The sequence below is a fragment of the Gigantopelta aegis genome, chromosome 7 (assembly GCF_016097555.1).
Source record: "Gigantopelta aegis isolate Gae_Host chromosome 7, Gae_host_genome, whole genome shotgun sequence".
In the NCBI taxonomy this organism is placed as follows: domain Eukaryota; kingdom Metazoa; phylum Mollusca; class Gastropoda; order Neomphalida; family Peltospiridae; genus Gigantopelta; species Gigantopelta aegis.
In genome coordinates, this window is record NC_054705.1 from 966,002 (window position 1) to 984,776 (window position 18,775).

An 18,775-nucleotide genomic window follows, 5' to 3' on the forward strand; every position below is an offset into this window, starting at 1 on the left:
CATTCATGAATTCTTTGTGTATCTCGGGAAACTTCTCTTGAAGTTGATTCATGTAACAGAGGTAAACGGGGAGCCATCGTGAGTAATTTGTTCGGTCCATAGAGTAGAAATATGGAGCCATTCTAGCTACAGTATCCAAATGCAACTTCCAACATCCATCTCTTTCAGCACGAATGAATTCAAGCAGTAACTGGACCATCTCGATGTACATATCCCAGAAGGAGAATAATAGAGATACTTTCTTCCCGGCTGTTCTAAAAAGTGACATCAAATTCTGAACGTTCGTCATTTCCTTACAAACCAACTGATAACACTCATGCAGATCATCAGACTTCTGTGTTATTGCATGTTTGCATTTTTGAATTTGTGCAGTTAAAGTTTCTTTGTCCAATAGATTACCACAATACAACTGGAGTCTATAGTAACAAGTATGTTCGGTTGAGAAAGTAGTATATTGAAAAAAAGTTTTAGTGCAAGGAACTTTAAATACATTATTGTTTTCCAGAATATTTTATGGTTCTATAAACATTTAATACTAGTTTTTTAAATATGTGAATGAAGAAATATTTATTTCATTATGTAAAAAAGGTTTACGTACCTGTATGAAGTAGCAATGTGCTGTAATTCTTGTACAAATGTTTTTGTTTACACACACTGGTAAAGAACTTCCTGTACTACTTGCACAACAACACGCATTTATTTCACATAACACACTTCTGTGGCAGTCATTATCTGAAGGCTTAATAATTAATTTAGACTTAAAAATAAATTTTATTACATGAATTCATCAGCAAATGGGATACAATTTTAATCATTTGAATTTAGTATTCGAAAAATTTGAAACATTCCAATAATAATATATTATATATTATATAGTCTTCATTACTTCGATACACATATAAAATACTTAATTAAACAGTATGTTATTGTAGAGAAGTAATAATGGGAAGCACTTATATATTCAGCCATATCATATGTAAACATCTCTCAAAATGTGATTTTACCACATTTCTGCACGAATATACATGCAAATTGTTTTTGATATTCAAGGGATAAGTATGGATTATAGGTTAAAAACATATGAAAAACATGTTTCAAAAATCATTTCCAATTTTCATATTGTATAAAAATAAACCAAACAATAAAATAAATGTGAATTATTTCCATTATGTAAGAAAACATGTAAAATAAAATGTCACGTGCAGCCATATTGAAAAATGGCGGCGATCTTGAAAAAAAATTGTATTATCTTTGAACTTACTTAACAGCAATACACAGGTTTATCTCATATGAACATGTTATTTGGAACAAATCTTAAAAGGTTTGATTGTATAAGCCGAGAAAAACAAACCAAAATGTCTAGAATTGCACCTAAGCCAAAGCACCCACGTTGGAAAATAGACCGCCACATATTGTTTCTGCCACAATTCAACTGTACATCAGGGCTGAACATGTTCCAGAGACATCCCCCTAGTAGTTTGGGGTGACAAACCAACTGTGTAGTGGGTGTTGCATGGAAAAAAACATTCAACCTGATCCTAATGCCTGGACTATTGCCAGCCATACTGAAAAATGGCGGCCATCTTGAAAAAAATCACGTCCCCATTGAACTTACTAAACAGCAATCCAACAGCTTATCTCATATGAATATGATATTAGCAACAGATCTTAAAACTTTTTGTTGTAGGAGCTAAGAAAACCAAATCAAATTAACAAGAATTGCACCTAATCTGCGACCCCCCCACCTATTAGAAAACAGGCTGGCACCTAGTGTTGCTGCCACAAATCAACTGTACATCAGGGCTGAAAATGTCCCAGAGACATCCCCCAAGCAGCCAGAAATGACAAACCAACTGTGTAGTGGGTGTTGTGCTCAACCATTTTTAGCTGCTCCTGGCTCCTGGACTGTTGTGCTATTTCTACCGCTAAGCGGTAAAAATCAAATGCGTTGATTTGCATTGACGTCTTTCCATTGACACGGGTGCTAACCGTGCGGCAAAAGAAAGTCGATCATGTATCGAGTTTTTGCCAGCCATGCTGCTCAAACCGCATGGGGAAATCCATAAAATGACGTCATTTTGGGGTATTACCCATGATTACCCATCTCCTGCACTTGTGTGTTTTTATAGCGTTATTTAATTTTCAAGTTTTAGGAGTAGGCATTTTTAGCATTCTTCGTGCAATGGGTGAGAAAAGTTCACACATGAGCAAACTGAAATTTTAACTGACTTGGTGATCGAAAACCCGGTATTTATTACCAATCCTTAAGTGAATATAAGTACCAGATCATAACTAATAATTGCTGGACGACAATCGCAAGAAAATTTAACGTTCAAGACATGACAGGTGCAACACCCCCCCCCCCCCCCCCCCCCCCCCCCTACGCCCCTGTGAGTGGTGTCAGTAAAAGATAATCGGTTCGGGAAGGACTTAAGTAATAGTTCAAATCTTGATTTGATCAAATGTTTTTGTTTTTTTCTGTACAAATTTCATTAGTAATGGATCTTCCTCATTTTACAATGGCATATTTCAATTTGCATATTTATATATATTATGCAAAACCAAAATCTAGCCTGTGCTGGTGCGGTATGCAATTTTTTTTTTTTTTTTTTTTTTTTTTTATGGCCGCTTGATTAATTAATGACGTCACATGGAAGAAACCGTGTCATAAGAACGCATTGATCAATGGAAATGTGCTAGCCGCGCCAATGGAAATGCAGCTTTAGTCTACAATAACGGGGAGGGTGGGAGGTCTTGAACAAAACAAAATTCATGGCAGAATAAATAGAATTTTCTCAAGATAAACATGGCATTTGTAAAATATAGTGCTTGGTAGTTTTCTGGAAGTAAACCATTTCACCATACTGTACCCGTTAGGCATGGTCTCATATTTAATTCTAATTAAGGAAAATTCCAAGTACTCTCGTTTATATGCTGGTCCAAAGGAACGGCATCTGGAATGTGTGCGTGTATATTTGTGTGTGTGTGTGTGGGGGGGGGGGGGGGGTGTTACCTTTTGTGTGGAGGCCAAATTCTCTCGTGGGTTGGGGGGGGTGGGCACAAGCTTATCTTTATTTATATGGAATAGGACAAAAAAAAGAAACCTATTTTCATATCGGTTGTCATGGGCCCGATATGGTGTACCTACCCTATATGTGGCTCACAGACAACCGTGTAGAAAACCTCAAGCCTGACATTTGGATCCCAGTTGAGGCATGGGATTTTTAATCCAGATACCGACTCCAAACCCTGAGTGAGTGCTCCGCAAGGCTCAATGGGTAGGTGTAAACCACTTGCACCGACCAGTGATCCATAACTGGTTCAACAAAGGCCATGGTTTGTGCTATCCTGCCTGTGGGAAGCGCAAAAAAAAGATCCCTTGCTGCTAATCGGAAAGAGTAGCCCATGTAGTGGCGACAGCGTGTTACCTCTCAAAATCTGTGTGGTCCTTAACCATATGTCTGACGCTATATAACAGTAAATAAAATGTGTTGAGTGCGTCGTTAAATAAAAACATTTCTTTCTTTGCCTGATGGGTACACCATTTTTGCAACAATGTGATTGCTCAGTGTCACTCAATGTTTTTCTTGCTGGCATGTTTGCATTTTGCAGTATTTCAATGCTGCTGCTTATAAACGTATCGATTGAAACTGGAATATCAGTCAGAAGTCGAATCGTGAACGTGCATATCCCGTTAGCGCTAGCATGTTTTAGCATGGGTGACTGTCCAACAGAGGTCCCCATTTTAAAAATAATTATAATAATAATAAAAAAAAATTAAAAACAATTAAAAATAATCCTTCCGTTTGGAGCTTTTAGTGTGGTACTAATCATTCTCGTGGGGATAAACCTGCTGCTTTATCTCTTTCTGTGCATCTGTTGGCAAGGTTAGTGACTAGATCGGCCATGCATCAGGCAAGCGCTCTACCAATGGGCCATCTCACGCCCCAGATTCAACAACACTGATGAGCTTTTTGTAGAATATTTATTGCTTGTTTCTGAACAGTATACCAAATATTTACACCACAAACATAGAACACTGTTTTTGACCAATTACAGCTAATTTTGTAATTTGACCACACCCACAATCAAACCATATAACAATAACAAATAAATAATCAAGTTTAACAACATTATATGACACTAAAATTAAATAACCTTTATAAAAGATACTTTTTAAAAACTCCATATTAGTATTTCTGCTCACATTTAAATTGAATATTTTTATAACATTCCCACACAGTCCACACACAGTTAAATACTGTATTATAAACATTTGTTGACGTTCCACATACTAGTGCATCATATATTAATACAAACGTTTCTCAATGCCGCACATTATTAAATCACACATTGTTATGAAACTGTATCAATATCCCACACATTTAAATCCCATATTACGAACATCTTGTCAATGTCCCAATGAATAAATCCCATATTACGAACATCTTATCAATGTCCGAAATTAATAAATCCCATATTGTGAAAGTTTGTCAATGTCTCACACATTATTAAAACCCACTGTTAATTAAGTTTGTCCAATCAGGGCCATAGCAAGCGGGTGGGGGTGGGGGGTGGGGGGTGGGTTGCAGTTACCCCCCCCAAAAAATCTGGAAACAATTATAGAAACTGAAAAGAAAAATTATCTTAACCATTTAAGGAGTTTTACACTATTAACTACTTAGTTGCCCCCCCCCCCCCCCCCCCCCCCCCCCAAAAACAAAACAAAAAACAACAAAATAAAATCCTAGCTACGGCCCTGCCACTGTTCCACATTTAAATCCCATATCAATATCCCACACACATTTATATCCCATATCAATATCCCACACACATTTATATCCCAAATTATTATGAAAGTTTGCCAATTCTATACCTTTAAATACCATGTTATTATAAAAGTTTGTCAATCCCAGTATGTCAATATCCCACACATTTAAAATCCCAAATTATTACAAAAGTTTGTCAGCCCAACACACTTAAATGCCATATTATTACGAGTTTGTCAGTACCACACACACTTTTAAAATCGCATATTATTATGAAACTTTGTCACAATTAAATCATTTATTATTACGACAGATTATTAATGTCCCACACATGATGAAATCCCGTTTTTAATTTTGTTTAGTGTCAGTATACGTTCAAATCCCATGTTATTTTCAATATCCTGCACATTAAAAGTAATGTTATTATGAACAATTGTTAATTAAATCTCATTTCACCACGACAGTTAAATTCCATATTATTGAAAGTTTGAGAATGTTCTGCACATTTATAAATCTAATAGTTCCACCAATATTTTCACAGTATCCCACACATTATTAACTAATATAATTAAGAACATTTATTTCAAAATTGTTCAATGTCTGGAGGGTTTTTTTTTTTTCGGGTCTGTAAAGTCTAGTATTTATTCTGTAGAACTACATGTATAATGTCTGGTATTTGATTTCTGTGGGACTATAATGTCTGGTATTTGATTTCTGTGGGACTATAATGTCTGGTATTTGATTTCTGTGGACTATAATGTCTGGTATTTGATTTCTGTGGACTATAATGTCTGGTATTACTATTTCTAGATCACCAGACTGTGTTTATATTTATACATATATATATATAGATATATATATATATGTACACGTATCAGTCCCTACTGAATTCCGCGGACGCGGAAAGATTTGCAGAATTTGCACCATCGTGCAGAATAGTTGTTCGTCCGCGAAAATCACTTTTCGTGCAGAACACGTGCAGAATTCATAATTTTAGGCTGTGGAATTTGTCTTAAACACCGCAAAATGTTCGATGTTTCTGAATTGTAACATTAAATATGGAATTTTAATAGTGTTTACTTTCCATGCAGTAATAAATAAAAACATAAATCATTTGTTTCTTTTATTTTAAGTTATTACAGGCTGGACTAGTAACCGTCTCACAGTTACTAGTCTGCGTAACCTGCGTTTGGAACCAGCCTTTAATTTCTGTCATTGAATGGAAATTCTGGCAAGATAGAGCGCAATGGATTGTGGCGAGATGTTCCGATCGTTGCTCGGTGCGTAGGTTACGGAAACCGACGAAGACGGGTTGTAATTACATTTTGACAGATTCCACAAATACGAAATAGGATTCAGCAATTCCATTCTATTTAATATAAAATAATTATATTAACATATAAGTATCGATTGTTGGAATCGTGATGTTAAGCAACAATATTTAAGTATTTATTAATCACAAATCACATTTAACAAAGAATCCGTAAGCGTAAAAACAGGAGGGTTTTTTTTCCATATCGTTTCCATTTCAAGTTTTAATGATTCAATCTTCCGGAAGCACCTGTCTGCTTAAAACATAAATCGTCTGCTTTTTCGCGATTTTTAAATAAATCTGTAACATTTTGAACATCTAGTTTTAATTTTAAGTGTTATTTTTCAGTTTTATATGTTGCAGAATTTATCAAATTTTACCGCAGAATATGTCAAATTTTACCACGGAATTTTAAAATGTTTGCTGCGGAATTCAGGGGGGAGTGATGTATACATCAAATAAATCATTTTGCACTGTATTGTATTGAATTGTATTTATTTTCAGTAGGATTGTAATATCTGTTATTTGTTTTCTTCAGGACTGTAGTGTCTAATATTTAATTTTTTACGAGACTGTAATGTGTGATATTTATTTTCTGCGGGACTGTAATGTCTAATATTAAATTTTTATGGGACTGTAATGTGTGATATTTATTTTCTGTGGGACTGTAATGTCTAATATTTAATTTATACTGGACTGTAATGTGTTTTATTTATTTTCTGTGGGACTGTAATGTCTGGTATTTATTTTCTGCGAGACTGCTACATCATCCTCCGTGAGAGCCTCGCCTCATGAGTCTCTGCGGACAACTCCACTTGAGCATCCAGTCGTTTCCCTTGTACAGCCACGTGGAGGCAGCCGGACACAGCACGTCTGGGAACGTTTTCACCGGGGGGTCTGTCGGCAGGACCTCGGGCGTCGACGTCGGCTTATTGCGGAGAGCCTCAGCCGCTACCCCTGCCACCCTGTCGAGACATGTCTTACAACACAGGATGTCTCTGAAGATGAACATGCTGCACACACCCAGGCCCGTGCAGTCCGTGCTCGGGTCGTCGCCCGCAGGGCAGTTGTCTAGATAGAAAACATGAATGACAAATTATCTTGTGAAATAGTTAAAGACAAATTATCTGATGCACCATCCCATAGACAGGATACCACATACCACAGCCTTTGATATACCAGTCGTGGTGCACTGGCTGGAGCGAGAAATAGTGCAATGGGCCAAGCGAGTGCTTTACCACTGGGCTACGTCTCGCCCCCCTTTCTGATGAAATAATTAAAGATAAAGGAAGGAAATGTTTTATTTAATGACGCACTCAACGCATTTTATTTATGGTTATATGGCGTCGGACATATGGTTAAGGACCACACAGATATAATGAGAGCGGAAACCCGCTGTCGCCACTTCATGGGCTACTCTTTTCAATTAGCAGCAAGGGATCTTTTATATACCTCATCCCACTGACAGGATAACACATACCAATGACTTTGATATACCAGAAAAAAGTAACAGAGTAAAGTGAAGTGGGAGAAACGCATGGCCCACGCCCCGTTCCAAGGTACCTGCCACGGGCATTGGCGATTGCAGTCACACAGCATACACACTTCTAGAAAGTTGTACATGCGGACATTTACCACTGTAAATGTTATCCTAGAATTGCTGATGGTGCACCAAATTAAATCTCCGTTTCAAAAAAAAAGAATAAAAAAAAGGATCCGACCCTCTGACATATAGTCCGTCCCATCCTCCCATAATAATGTTTGGGTTTTTAAAAAATAATTTTGATTTGTTTTCATGTAAAAGAAAAGTAAAAGTGTTTTGAAAATAACAAAAAAAAACAATTTGTCTGTGGAATTAAACAATAATAAATAAAACTGTAATACATACCATAGCAAGAAAACAATGCTTGCAGTGTTATGGCCGCCAGTTTGGTTTATGGACTGGTATAGTCTTGATATGAGATAACTATTTGATTAATTTCACTACAGAGGAAGCAACAAGAAAATAATCATAGTATCTCAATAAAGGAAGACTATACCAGTCCTTGCAGATTGCTTTTCCCATTTAGACACTGAGAGCAATTAATTGCTCTCCTACATAATTTCACGAGAGCAATTTATTGCTCACTATCGATTTTCAAACAATAAGCACTACAAATGATCTGGTGAAATAGTTTGTTGAAATAGTTAATATTTGTCTAGAGAAATAGTGAAAGACAAATTGTTTGTGGAAATTGTGAAAGACACATTATCTGGCGAAAAAATGAAAGAAATTATCTGGTGAAATAGTAAGTCAAATTATCTGGTGAAACAGTTCATTTGTCTGGTGAAATAGTTAATGACAAATTATCTGATGAAACAGTTAATGACAAATTATCTGGTGCAGTATAGTTAACGACAAATTATCTGGTGAAATAGTTAATGACAAATTATCTGGTGAAGTATAGTTAAAGACAAATTATCTGGTGAAGTAGTTAATGACAAATTATCTGGTGAAGTATAGTTAAAGACAAATTATCTGGTGAAACAGTTAATGACAAATTATCTGGTGAAGTATAGTTAATGACAAATTATCTGGCTAAGTATAGTTAATGACAAATTATCTGCTGAAGTATAGTTAATGACAAATTATCTGCTGAAGTATAGTTAAAGACAAATCATCTGGTGAAGTATAGTTAATGACAAATTATCTGGTGAAATAGTTAATGACAAATTATCTGGTGAAGTATAATTAATGACAAATTATCTAGTGAAGTATAGTTAAAGACAAATTATCTGGTGAAGTATAGTTACAGACAAATTATCTGGTGAAGTATAGTTAAAGACAAATTATCTGGTGAAGTCATTAAAGACAAATTATGTGTTGAAGTATAGTTAAAGGTGGGTTCACATCCAGGGTTCAGGTCCCACCCAGAGTGATCTTTAATGCATGACTCAATGAGTAGGTGTAATGCCACTTCACAGACTTCTCTCTAACTAAGTTTAACCACTAATAACTAAGCACTAAGCAACTGTCCAGATGGACAGCCCAGATGGTTCAACTCTGACTGACTATAATTAAAGACTCACGTACCATACACATCCGAGCCAAACGTAATGTTTTGTACACACTGTCCTTGCTGGTTCAACTCTGACTGACTATAATTAAAGACTCACGTACCATACACATCCGGGCCACACGTCATGTTTTGCACACACTGTCCTTGCTGGCACAACTCTGACTGACTATAATTAAAGACTCACGTACCATACACATCCGGGCCAAACGTCATGTTTTGCACACACTGTCCTTGCTGGCACAACTCTGACTGACTATAATTAAAGACTCACGTCCCATACACATCCGGGCCAAACGTCATGTTTTGCCCACACTGTCCTTGCTGGCACAACTCTGACTGACTATAATTAAAGACTCACGTACCATACACATCCGGGCCAAATGTCATGTTTTGCACACACTGTCCTTGCTGGCACAACTCTGACTGACTATAATTAAAGACTCGCGTACCATACACATCCGGGCCAAACGTCATGTTTTGCACACACTGTCCTTGCTGGCACAACTCTGACTGACTATAATTAAAGACTCACGTACCATACACATCCGGGCCAAACGTCATGTTTTGCCCACACTGTCCTTGCTGGCACAACTCTGACTGACTATAATTAAAGACTCACGTACCATACACATCCGGGCCAAATGTCATGTTTTGCACACACTGTCCTTGCTGGCACAACTCTGACTGACTATAATTAAAGACTCACGTACCATACACATCCGGGCCAAACGTCATGTTTTGCACACACTGTCCTTGCTGGCACCACTGTAAACAAAAAACAATATGTAAATATTAATTAACAGCACTATTACAAGTGTACAACCCATATGCTACAGAGAGGGGTGGTAGCCACGATAAGGTGTTAATGCCAACCCATATGCTGCAGAGAGGGGTGGTAGCCACGATAAGGTGTTAATGCCAAAACATATGCTGCAGAGAGGGGTGGTAGCCACGATAAGGTGTTAATGCCAACCCATATGCTGCAGAGAGGGGTGGTAGCCACGATAAGGTGTTAATGCCAACCCATATGCTGCAGAGAGGGGTGGTAGCCACGATAAGGTGTTAATGCCAACCCATATGCTGCAGAGAGGGGTGGTAGCCACGATAAGGTGTTAATGCCAACCCATATGCTGCAGAGAGGGGTGGTAGCCACGATAAGGTGTTAATGCCAAAACATATGCTGCAGAGAGGGGTGGTAGCCACGATAAGGTGTTAATGCCAACCCATATGCTGCAGAGAGGGGTGGTAGCCACGATAAGGTGTTAATGCCAACCCATATGCTGCAGAGAGCCACGGGGTGGTATGCCCCATATGCTGCAGAGGGGTGGTAGCCACGATAAGGTGTTAATGCCAACCCATATGCTGCAGAGAGGGGTGGTAGCCACGATAAGGTGTTAATGCCAAAACATATGCTGCAGATAGGGGTGGTAGCCACGATAAGGTGTTAATGCCAACCCATATGCCTTTAAAGCACATCAGAAATGCCACTATAATATCCCTTCATCAATGTTTGTGTGCTTGTGTGTGTATGTTTGTGAGTGAGTGAGTATAGGCAAGTGGATGGGAGGAAGGAAATGCTTTATTTAACGACGCACTCAACATATTTTATTTACAGTTATATGGCGTCAGTCTTATGGTTAAGGACCACACAGATATTGAGAGAGGAATCCTGCAATCGCCACTTCATGGGCTACTCTTTTCGATTACCAGCAAGGGATATTTTACATGCACCATCCCAAAGACAGGATAGTACATACCACAGCCTTTGTTACACCAGTTGTGGAGCACTGGCTGGAATGAGAAATAGCCCAATGGGTCCACCGATGGGGATCGATCCTAGCGAACTGCGCACCAAGAGAATGCTTTACCACTGGGCTACATCCCTCCCTGCGAGTGGATGGATGGAAGGACTGATATATAAATGGAATGATGGATGGGTGGGTTTTTATGACTGTGTCTATCAGTCTATATATTCATATAAATATATATCTTGGGTTACTTTCCCTTGTCAATTTTACATTACTATATTTTATATTGAAAGTTGTTATATTAAAATCTCAACAACACGTCGTGCCACATTGGTTGGTGAATAGATTGATGGACATGATGATGGCTAGATGAGGAAATAGATGGATGATAAATGGACAAGTGTATGGATGGATGGATGTACTTATACCTATATAATAATATAGATTTTTCTTTTTGTGTCTGTGTATTTCTCTATTTATATGACAATGGCTCATAATGTAATATTTCATTGTTTTAGCTGATTTTCACATAATTATTATACAAAGTATTCCCTTGAAAATAACTGGTCAAATGCTGTGGTATGTGTGGGAAAGTGCATATAAACTATTCCTTGCTGGATTAGGAAAAATGTAGCGGGTTTCCTCTCATGACTACGAGACAGAATTATTAAATGTTTGACATCCAATAGCCAATGATTAATTACTGTGTTCTAGTGGTGTTGTTAAACAAAACAAACTTTTCCCCCCTTTAGCCACTTTGTATAAACGTTACTAGTTGGTTAATCTAACCAATGGCAGAGTGATCCCTGAAACATGTCTTGTGCTTTCTTTCCCCTTTATCAATTTTACATAATTCAAAATACTCGTTTTTTGAAAGTTGAAGTTTATTTTGTTCAACAACACCACTAGAGCACATTGATTTATTAATCATCGGCTACTGGATGTCAAACATTTGGTAATTTTGACATATAGTCTTAGAGAGGAAACTGCTACATTTTTCCATCAGTAGCAAGGGATCTTTTATATGTACCATCTCACAGACAGGATAGCACATACCACAACCTTTGATAATCCAGTCATGGTGCACTGGCTGGAATGAGAAATAGCTCAATGGGCCCACCGACGGGGATCAAGAGAGCACTTTACGTTTTTTGAAAGAGGTAATCTCACCTTGAACTTGCCGCACGGTGTTCCGTCCTGGGCAAGGATGGGGAAACAGAAGTCTGATCCAGTCTGGGTACACAGCATGTTGTGACACAGGTTGGTAAAGCCCCCATTAGGGTTGTTGTAATACAACATCTGAAATCAAATACTCGTTTAATAACATCAAAAAGTCTTAAACTGCGGCCAATTAAACATAGCATATTATAACAGGTTGGTAAAGCCACCTTTACGGTTGTTGTAATACAACATCTGAAATCAAATAATCGTTAATAACATCAAAAAGTCTTAAACTGTGGCTAATCAAACACAGCATGACACCTCAACAAGTCTTAAACTGTGGCTAATCAAACACAGCATGACAACTCAACAAGTCTTAAACTGTGGCTAATCAAACACAGCATGACACCTCAACAAGTCTTAAACTGTGGCTAATCAAACACAGCATGACACCTCAACAAGTCTTAAACTGTGGCTAATCAAACACAGCATATGACACCTCAACAAGTCTTAAACTGTGGCTAATCAAACACAGCATATGACACCTCAACAAGTCTTAAACTGTGGCTAATCAAACACAGCATATGACACCTCAACAAGTCTTAAACTGTGGCTAATCAAACACAGCATATGACACCTCAACAAGTCTTAAACTGTGGCTAATCAAACACAGCATATGACACCTCAACAAGTCTTAAACTGTGGCTAATCAAACACAGCATATGACACCTCAACAAGTCTTAAACTGTGGCTAATCAAACACAGCATGACAACTCAACAAGTCTTAAACTGTGGCTAATCAAACACAGCATGACAACTCAACAAGTCTTAAACTGTGGCTAATCAAACACAGCATGACACCTCAACAAGTCTTAAACTGTGGCTAATCAAACACAGCATATGACACCTCAACAAGTCTTAAACTATGAATTTGGCAAAACACATTCAGGATTCTGCTGGAATCATAAACAGTTAATATAAATACAGAACTTCACATACGTTGTTTTCGCTTCCTATTTATTGCACAAGTTTATTTTTTTGCAAGAATATACACCACGAGATCGCGTAGCGGTCGAGTGGTTTGTTCTTTCGCAAAATAAACGAGTGCAATAATAGGAAGTGAAAACAACGTATGTGAAGTTCTGTATTTGTTACATACTTTTTTCTATGTTTTACAAAAACGGTTTTTAATTTAACGTCATAACAACACTTTGTTAAATATAGCCTTGTGTAATGTTTCAAATACAATATGACGTCAATTGTGAATATATATATGACATAAGTAAATAAAAGGCACTAACTGCAGTAGTAAGAAAAAGGGAATTCCCCATTTAAAAGTTCCGGTCCAGATTGCACATATGTGCAATACAGGATCAGTTTATTACACGGTTTCAAAAGGCCTTTATCGCTATAATAAGATTGAATAGGTATGTAATAAATATAGATATATGTATTCTGGGAATCCACCTCAAAATACATTGGCTATTGGGTGTCAAACTATGGTAAATGCATAAGCTTTTGCTTCCGACACACAATCTGTGATAGGTGGAAGCACAGAATCCTGTAATAATCGTAGCCTGCTATGGATATTTGGTGTCCAACATATCAGGGCAGTTGTAGGAACTGGAGAGAGGGAGGAATCGTGTATTAACTGACCTTTCAACTGGGGGATATATAATTTTTGAAGATGCAGGTGCAGTATCCACTTGTCCCACAATGACAATTATAATACTATCATGTAAAAATTAAACAATGTGTAGTTAGAAATCTAGCAATGCTCACCCTACAGAAACAGGAGTTGTTTCCCATGGCCATCTCACACTGGATGTCGTGGGAGTATTTGGCTCCGAGCTGCAGCTCAAAGTACGCACCCAGACCCGAGTCCGCTTCGTTATTCTGCAGTGTGCAGCTCCCGTGTTCCCTGTCAATACACAAACACTACAGCAATGTCTCCATAAATAAGTACACACCACCACCATTTTCTCTACTAATAAACAGAGACAACACAATTATCCCTACAAATAAACCAACTCAATCACAATAAACAGAGACAATACAATTATCCCTACAAATTAATACACCAACTCAATTACAATAAACAGAAACAACACAATTATCCCTACAAATAAACCAACTGAATCACAATAACCAAGGTAACACAATTATCCTTACAAATAAACCAACTCAATCACAATAAACAAGACAATACAATTATCCCTACAAATAAACCAACTCAATCACAATAAACAAAGTAACACAATTATCCCTACAAATAAACCAACTCAATCACAATAAACAAGGCAACACAATTATTCCTACAAATAAACCAACTCAATCACAATAAACAGAGACAATACAATTATCCCTACAAATAAACCAACTCAATCACAATAAACAAGGCAACACAATTATCCCTACAAATAAACCAACTCAATCACAATAAACAGAGACAATACAATTATCCCTACAAATACACCAACGCAATCACAATAAACCGAGACAACACAATTATCCCTACAAATAAACCAACTCAATCACAATAAACAAGGCAACACAATTATCCCTACAAAAAACCCAACTCAATCACAATAAACAAGACAACACAATTATTCCTAAAAACAAACCAACTCAATCACAATAAACAAGGCAGCATAATTATTCCTAAAAACAAACCAACTCAATCACAATAAACAGAAACAACACAGTTATCCCTACAAATAAACCAACTCAATCACAATAAACAAGGCAACATAATTATTCCTAAAAACAAACAGTCACAATTTTCCAAACAATAAACATTAATTTATCTCTAAAAATAAACACATACAATATAAGTTGTAGAAGCATCACGAGGGTAGGCTATATGGCTTTTTATGTACCCTCTGTGTGTTCTTTTTCCCCGAGCCGAAGGCGAGGGGGTAAAGAGCACACAGAGGGTACATAAAAAGCCATATACCCCGAGAGATGCTTCTACAACGAATTTATCTTGCCGACATGTTAAACCATATAGCCATATAATCAAAATAACGCCAGACAATAATTGTTAACAATTTATTAACGGAGCCGTACCACGCGGACGCGAACGAAACCACTTGCCAGTGACGAAAAATAGTTCCATCGATAAACGAGTTTTTAACTTCAAATGTTTGTAATACGAAATTGTCTGAAACAGATATTAATTTTTTTTTAAAACCCATAAAACCCTTCTTTTTTTATCAGAAATGTATGTAATAAAAAAATAAAAAAAATAAAAAAAACCCGAAACAAACACAACTGTTGCTAATCGCGCATTAATACAATAACACCACGACCGTAATTAGGTGGCCGAGTTCAACATTGCAGCTTTTAAAAGTATTGAAATAGTGTATTTTATAGTAAAAATTAAATTAATTATGTATGCTTGATTGATTATCAATGTTATTTATAATCTAATTATTGCTTTAGCATTAACTGGGGCGGCTGGAAACTGTTGGAAATTACAGACGGGGTATAAGAGAATTTGGATGGGGGGTGGCAACGACATGAGGCAGGATGCCAAGGGCTCTTTTGGGGAGGTTTGAAGGGGATCGTAAAAAAATTAAAATTAATATACAATAAAATTATAACTGTCGCAAAATTATTTCTTTGTTACATATTAATAGTCACCACTTCCGTATTAGAGGAATTGCCTTTCCAGATATATACACCCACGTCAGTCAATCAAATGGTGATATGTAACAACAACAATACATTTTTAACAGACTGAAGTGTAGTGTCAAAACCCATAGGTGTATGGGCTCCCATTTTTGAAAGGAGTATGCTGATTTTTGTCCGAATCTGGATAACAACATTTATTCATATCAGCTTTTCAGTCAAACAGCTACAAGTATAAAGGGTTTGAAATGGAAGACGTTTGTTTTGTTTTGTTTAACGACAACACTGGAGCACATTGATTAATTATTATAACCATCGGCTATTGGATGTCAAACATTTGGTAATCGTGGTCATCAGAGGAATGAATGAATGAATGAATGTTTAACGACACCCCAACACGAAAAATACATCGGCTATTGGGTGTCAAACTATGGTAATGCAAATAAATAAAGTGATGATCAACATCAATATAAAAATTCAAGGTTTAAACAAAAACAGTGTAAAGAACTGTGCAAAAACACAAATATCACAGAATTTTACGGATACTGAATTTTACAAAAAACTTCAATTTTGTGCTGTAATGGCCATTCTCAAAGAGAATGTTACACCCCTGCACCACGGTGAGGTTACTGCACACGCAGGGGTGGTCATCAGAGGAAACCCGCTACATTCTTCCTAATGCAGAAAGGGATCTTTTATATGCACTTTCTCACAGACAGGAAAGCACTTGCCACGGCCTTTGTCCAGTTGTGGTGCACTGGTTGGAACGATAAAAAAACCAATCGGCTGAAGTGATCCACTGACGTGGTTCGATCCTGTGATGCAAGCACCTCAAGCAATCACTTAACCAACTGAGCTAAATCCCGCCCCCGGTTTGAAATGAATCACTAGCATTTTGACATGGGTTACAACTAATACTATGGATAGAATGGTGAACACGTTTCAGGCAAGCTCATTTTTGCCCTAATTATGTATCTAAAAACTATTTTCCGAGTATGAGGATTTTCCCCAGCTCACCCCCGTCTTGTACGCCTATGTGAAAATCTCACCCGCTAAGATACGTCTGTATGGCCTTCACGGTACACGCTGAGTATTTCCATGGGTTCGACATCTTGTTCCGCGGAGGGATTCTCACAGTGTCGGTCATGGCATAGTGGTCGTCAGCAGCACAACTGTTTCCCTCCCCATCGTGTTCAGAACACATACTGCATAGCAAAATATAGATTAAATCAGTTATATAGATTCTCTCCCCTTCGTGTTCAGAACACATACTGCATAACAAAACATAGATTAAATCAGTTATATCGATTTCCTCCCAACTGTGTTCAGAACACATACTACATAGTAAAATATACATTAAATCAGTGATATAGATTCCCTCCACATTGTGTTCAGAACACATTAAATCAGTTATATATATTCCTCCCAAATGTGTTCAGAACACATACTGCATAGCAAACTATAGATTCAATCAGTTATATAGATTCCCTCCACATTGTGTTCAGAACACATTAAATCAGTTATATATATTCCTCCCAACTGTGTTCAGAACACATACTGCATAGCAAAATATAGATTAAATCAGTTATATAGATTCCCTCCACATTGTGTTCAGAACACATACTGCATAGCAAACTATAGATTCAATCAGTTATATAGATTCCCTCCCAACTGTGTACAGAACACATACTGCATAGCAAAATATAGATTTAATCAGTTATATCGATTCCCTCCCAACTGTGTGCATACTGCATAGCAAAATATAGATTTAATCAGTTATATCGATTCCCTCCCAACTGTGTACAGAACACATACTGCATAGCAAAATATAGATTAAATCAGTTATATCGATTCCCTCCCAACTGTGTACAGAACACATACTGCATAGCAAAATATAGATTAACTCAGTTATATCGATTCCCTCCCAACTGTGTACAGAACACATACTGCATAGCAAAATATAGATTAAATCAGTTATATCGATTCCCTCCCAACTGTGTACAGAACACATACTGCATAGCAAAATATAGATTAAATCAGTTATATAGATTCCCTTCCAACTGTGTACAGAACACATACTGCATAGCAAAATATAGATTAAATCGGTTATATAGATTCCCTCTTTATCGTGCTCAGAACACATACTGCATAGCAAAATATAGATTAAATCAGTTATATAGATTCCCTCTTTATCGTGCTCAGAACACATACTGCAAAGCAAAATACAGATTTAATCAGTTATATAGATTCCCTCCCAACGGTGTACAGAACACATACTGCATAGCAAAATATAGATTAAATCAGTTATATCGATTCCCTCCCAACTGTGTTCAGAACACATACTGCATAGCAAAATATAGATTTAATCAGTTATATCGATTCCCTCCCAACTGTGTACAGAACACATACTGCATAGCAAAATATAGATTTAATCAGTTATATCGATTCCCTCCCAACTGTGTACAGAACACATACTGCATAGCAAAATATAGATTTAATCAGTTATATAAATTCCCTCCCAACTGTGTTCAGCACACATACTGCATAGCAAAATATAGATTAAATCAGTTATATAGATTCCCTCCCAACTGTGTACAGAACACATACTGCATAGCAAAATATAGATTTAATCAGTTATATAGATTCCCTCTTTATCGTGCTCAGAACACATACTGCATAGCAAAATATAGATTTAATCAGTTATATAGATTCCCTCTTTATCGTGCTCAGAACACATACTGCATAGCAAAATATAGATTAAATCAGTTATATAGATTCCCTCTTTATCGTGCTCAGAACACATACTGCATAGCAAAATATAGATTTAATCAGTTATATAGCTTTCCTCCCAACTGTGTACAGAACACATATTGCATAGCAAAATATAGATTAAATCAGTTATATAGATTCCCTCTTTATCGTGCTCAGAACACATACTGCATAGCAAAATATAGATTTAATCAGTTATATAGATTCCCTCCACATTGTGTTCAGAACACATACTGCATAGCAAAATATAGATTAAATCAGTTATATAGATTCCCTCCACATTGTGTTCAGAACACATACTGCATAGCAAAATATAGATTAAAT

At 37.0% G+C, this 18,775-nt stretch overlaps 1 protein-coding gene across 1 annotated transcript in view; it reads right to left on the reverse strand.

Moving 5' to 3' along the window:
• Positions 1-3,968: 3,968 nt before the first annotated feature.
• LOC121377151 overlaps positions 3,969-18,775 on the reverse strand; it is a 109,103-nt gene continuing 94,296 nt past the window's right edge. The window contains exons 22-26 of the mRNA XM_041505049.1: positions 16,732-16,887; positions 13,832-13,970; positions 12,059-12,187; positions 9,851-9,905; positions 3,969-7,152 (exon numbers count right to left, since the gene is read on the reverse strand). Of these exons, the coding sequence (XP_041360983.1) occupies positions 6,848-7,152; positions 9,851-9,905; positions 12,059-12,187; positions 13,832-13,970; positions 16,732-16,887 (784 nt within the window). The 3' untranslated portion in view covers positions 3,969-6,847. The remainder of the gene's footprint in view (positions 7,153-9,850; positions 9,906-12,058; positions 12,188-13,831; positions 13,971-16,731; positions 16,888-18,775) is intronic.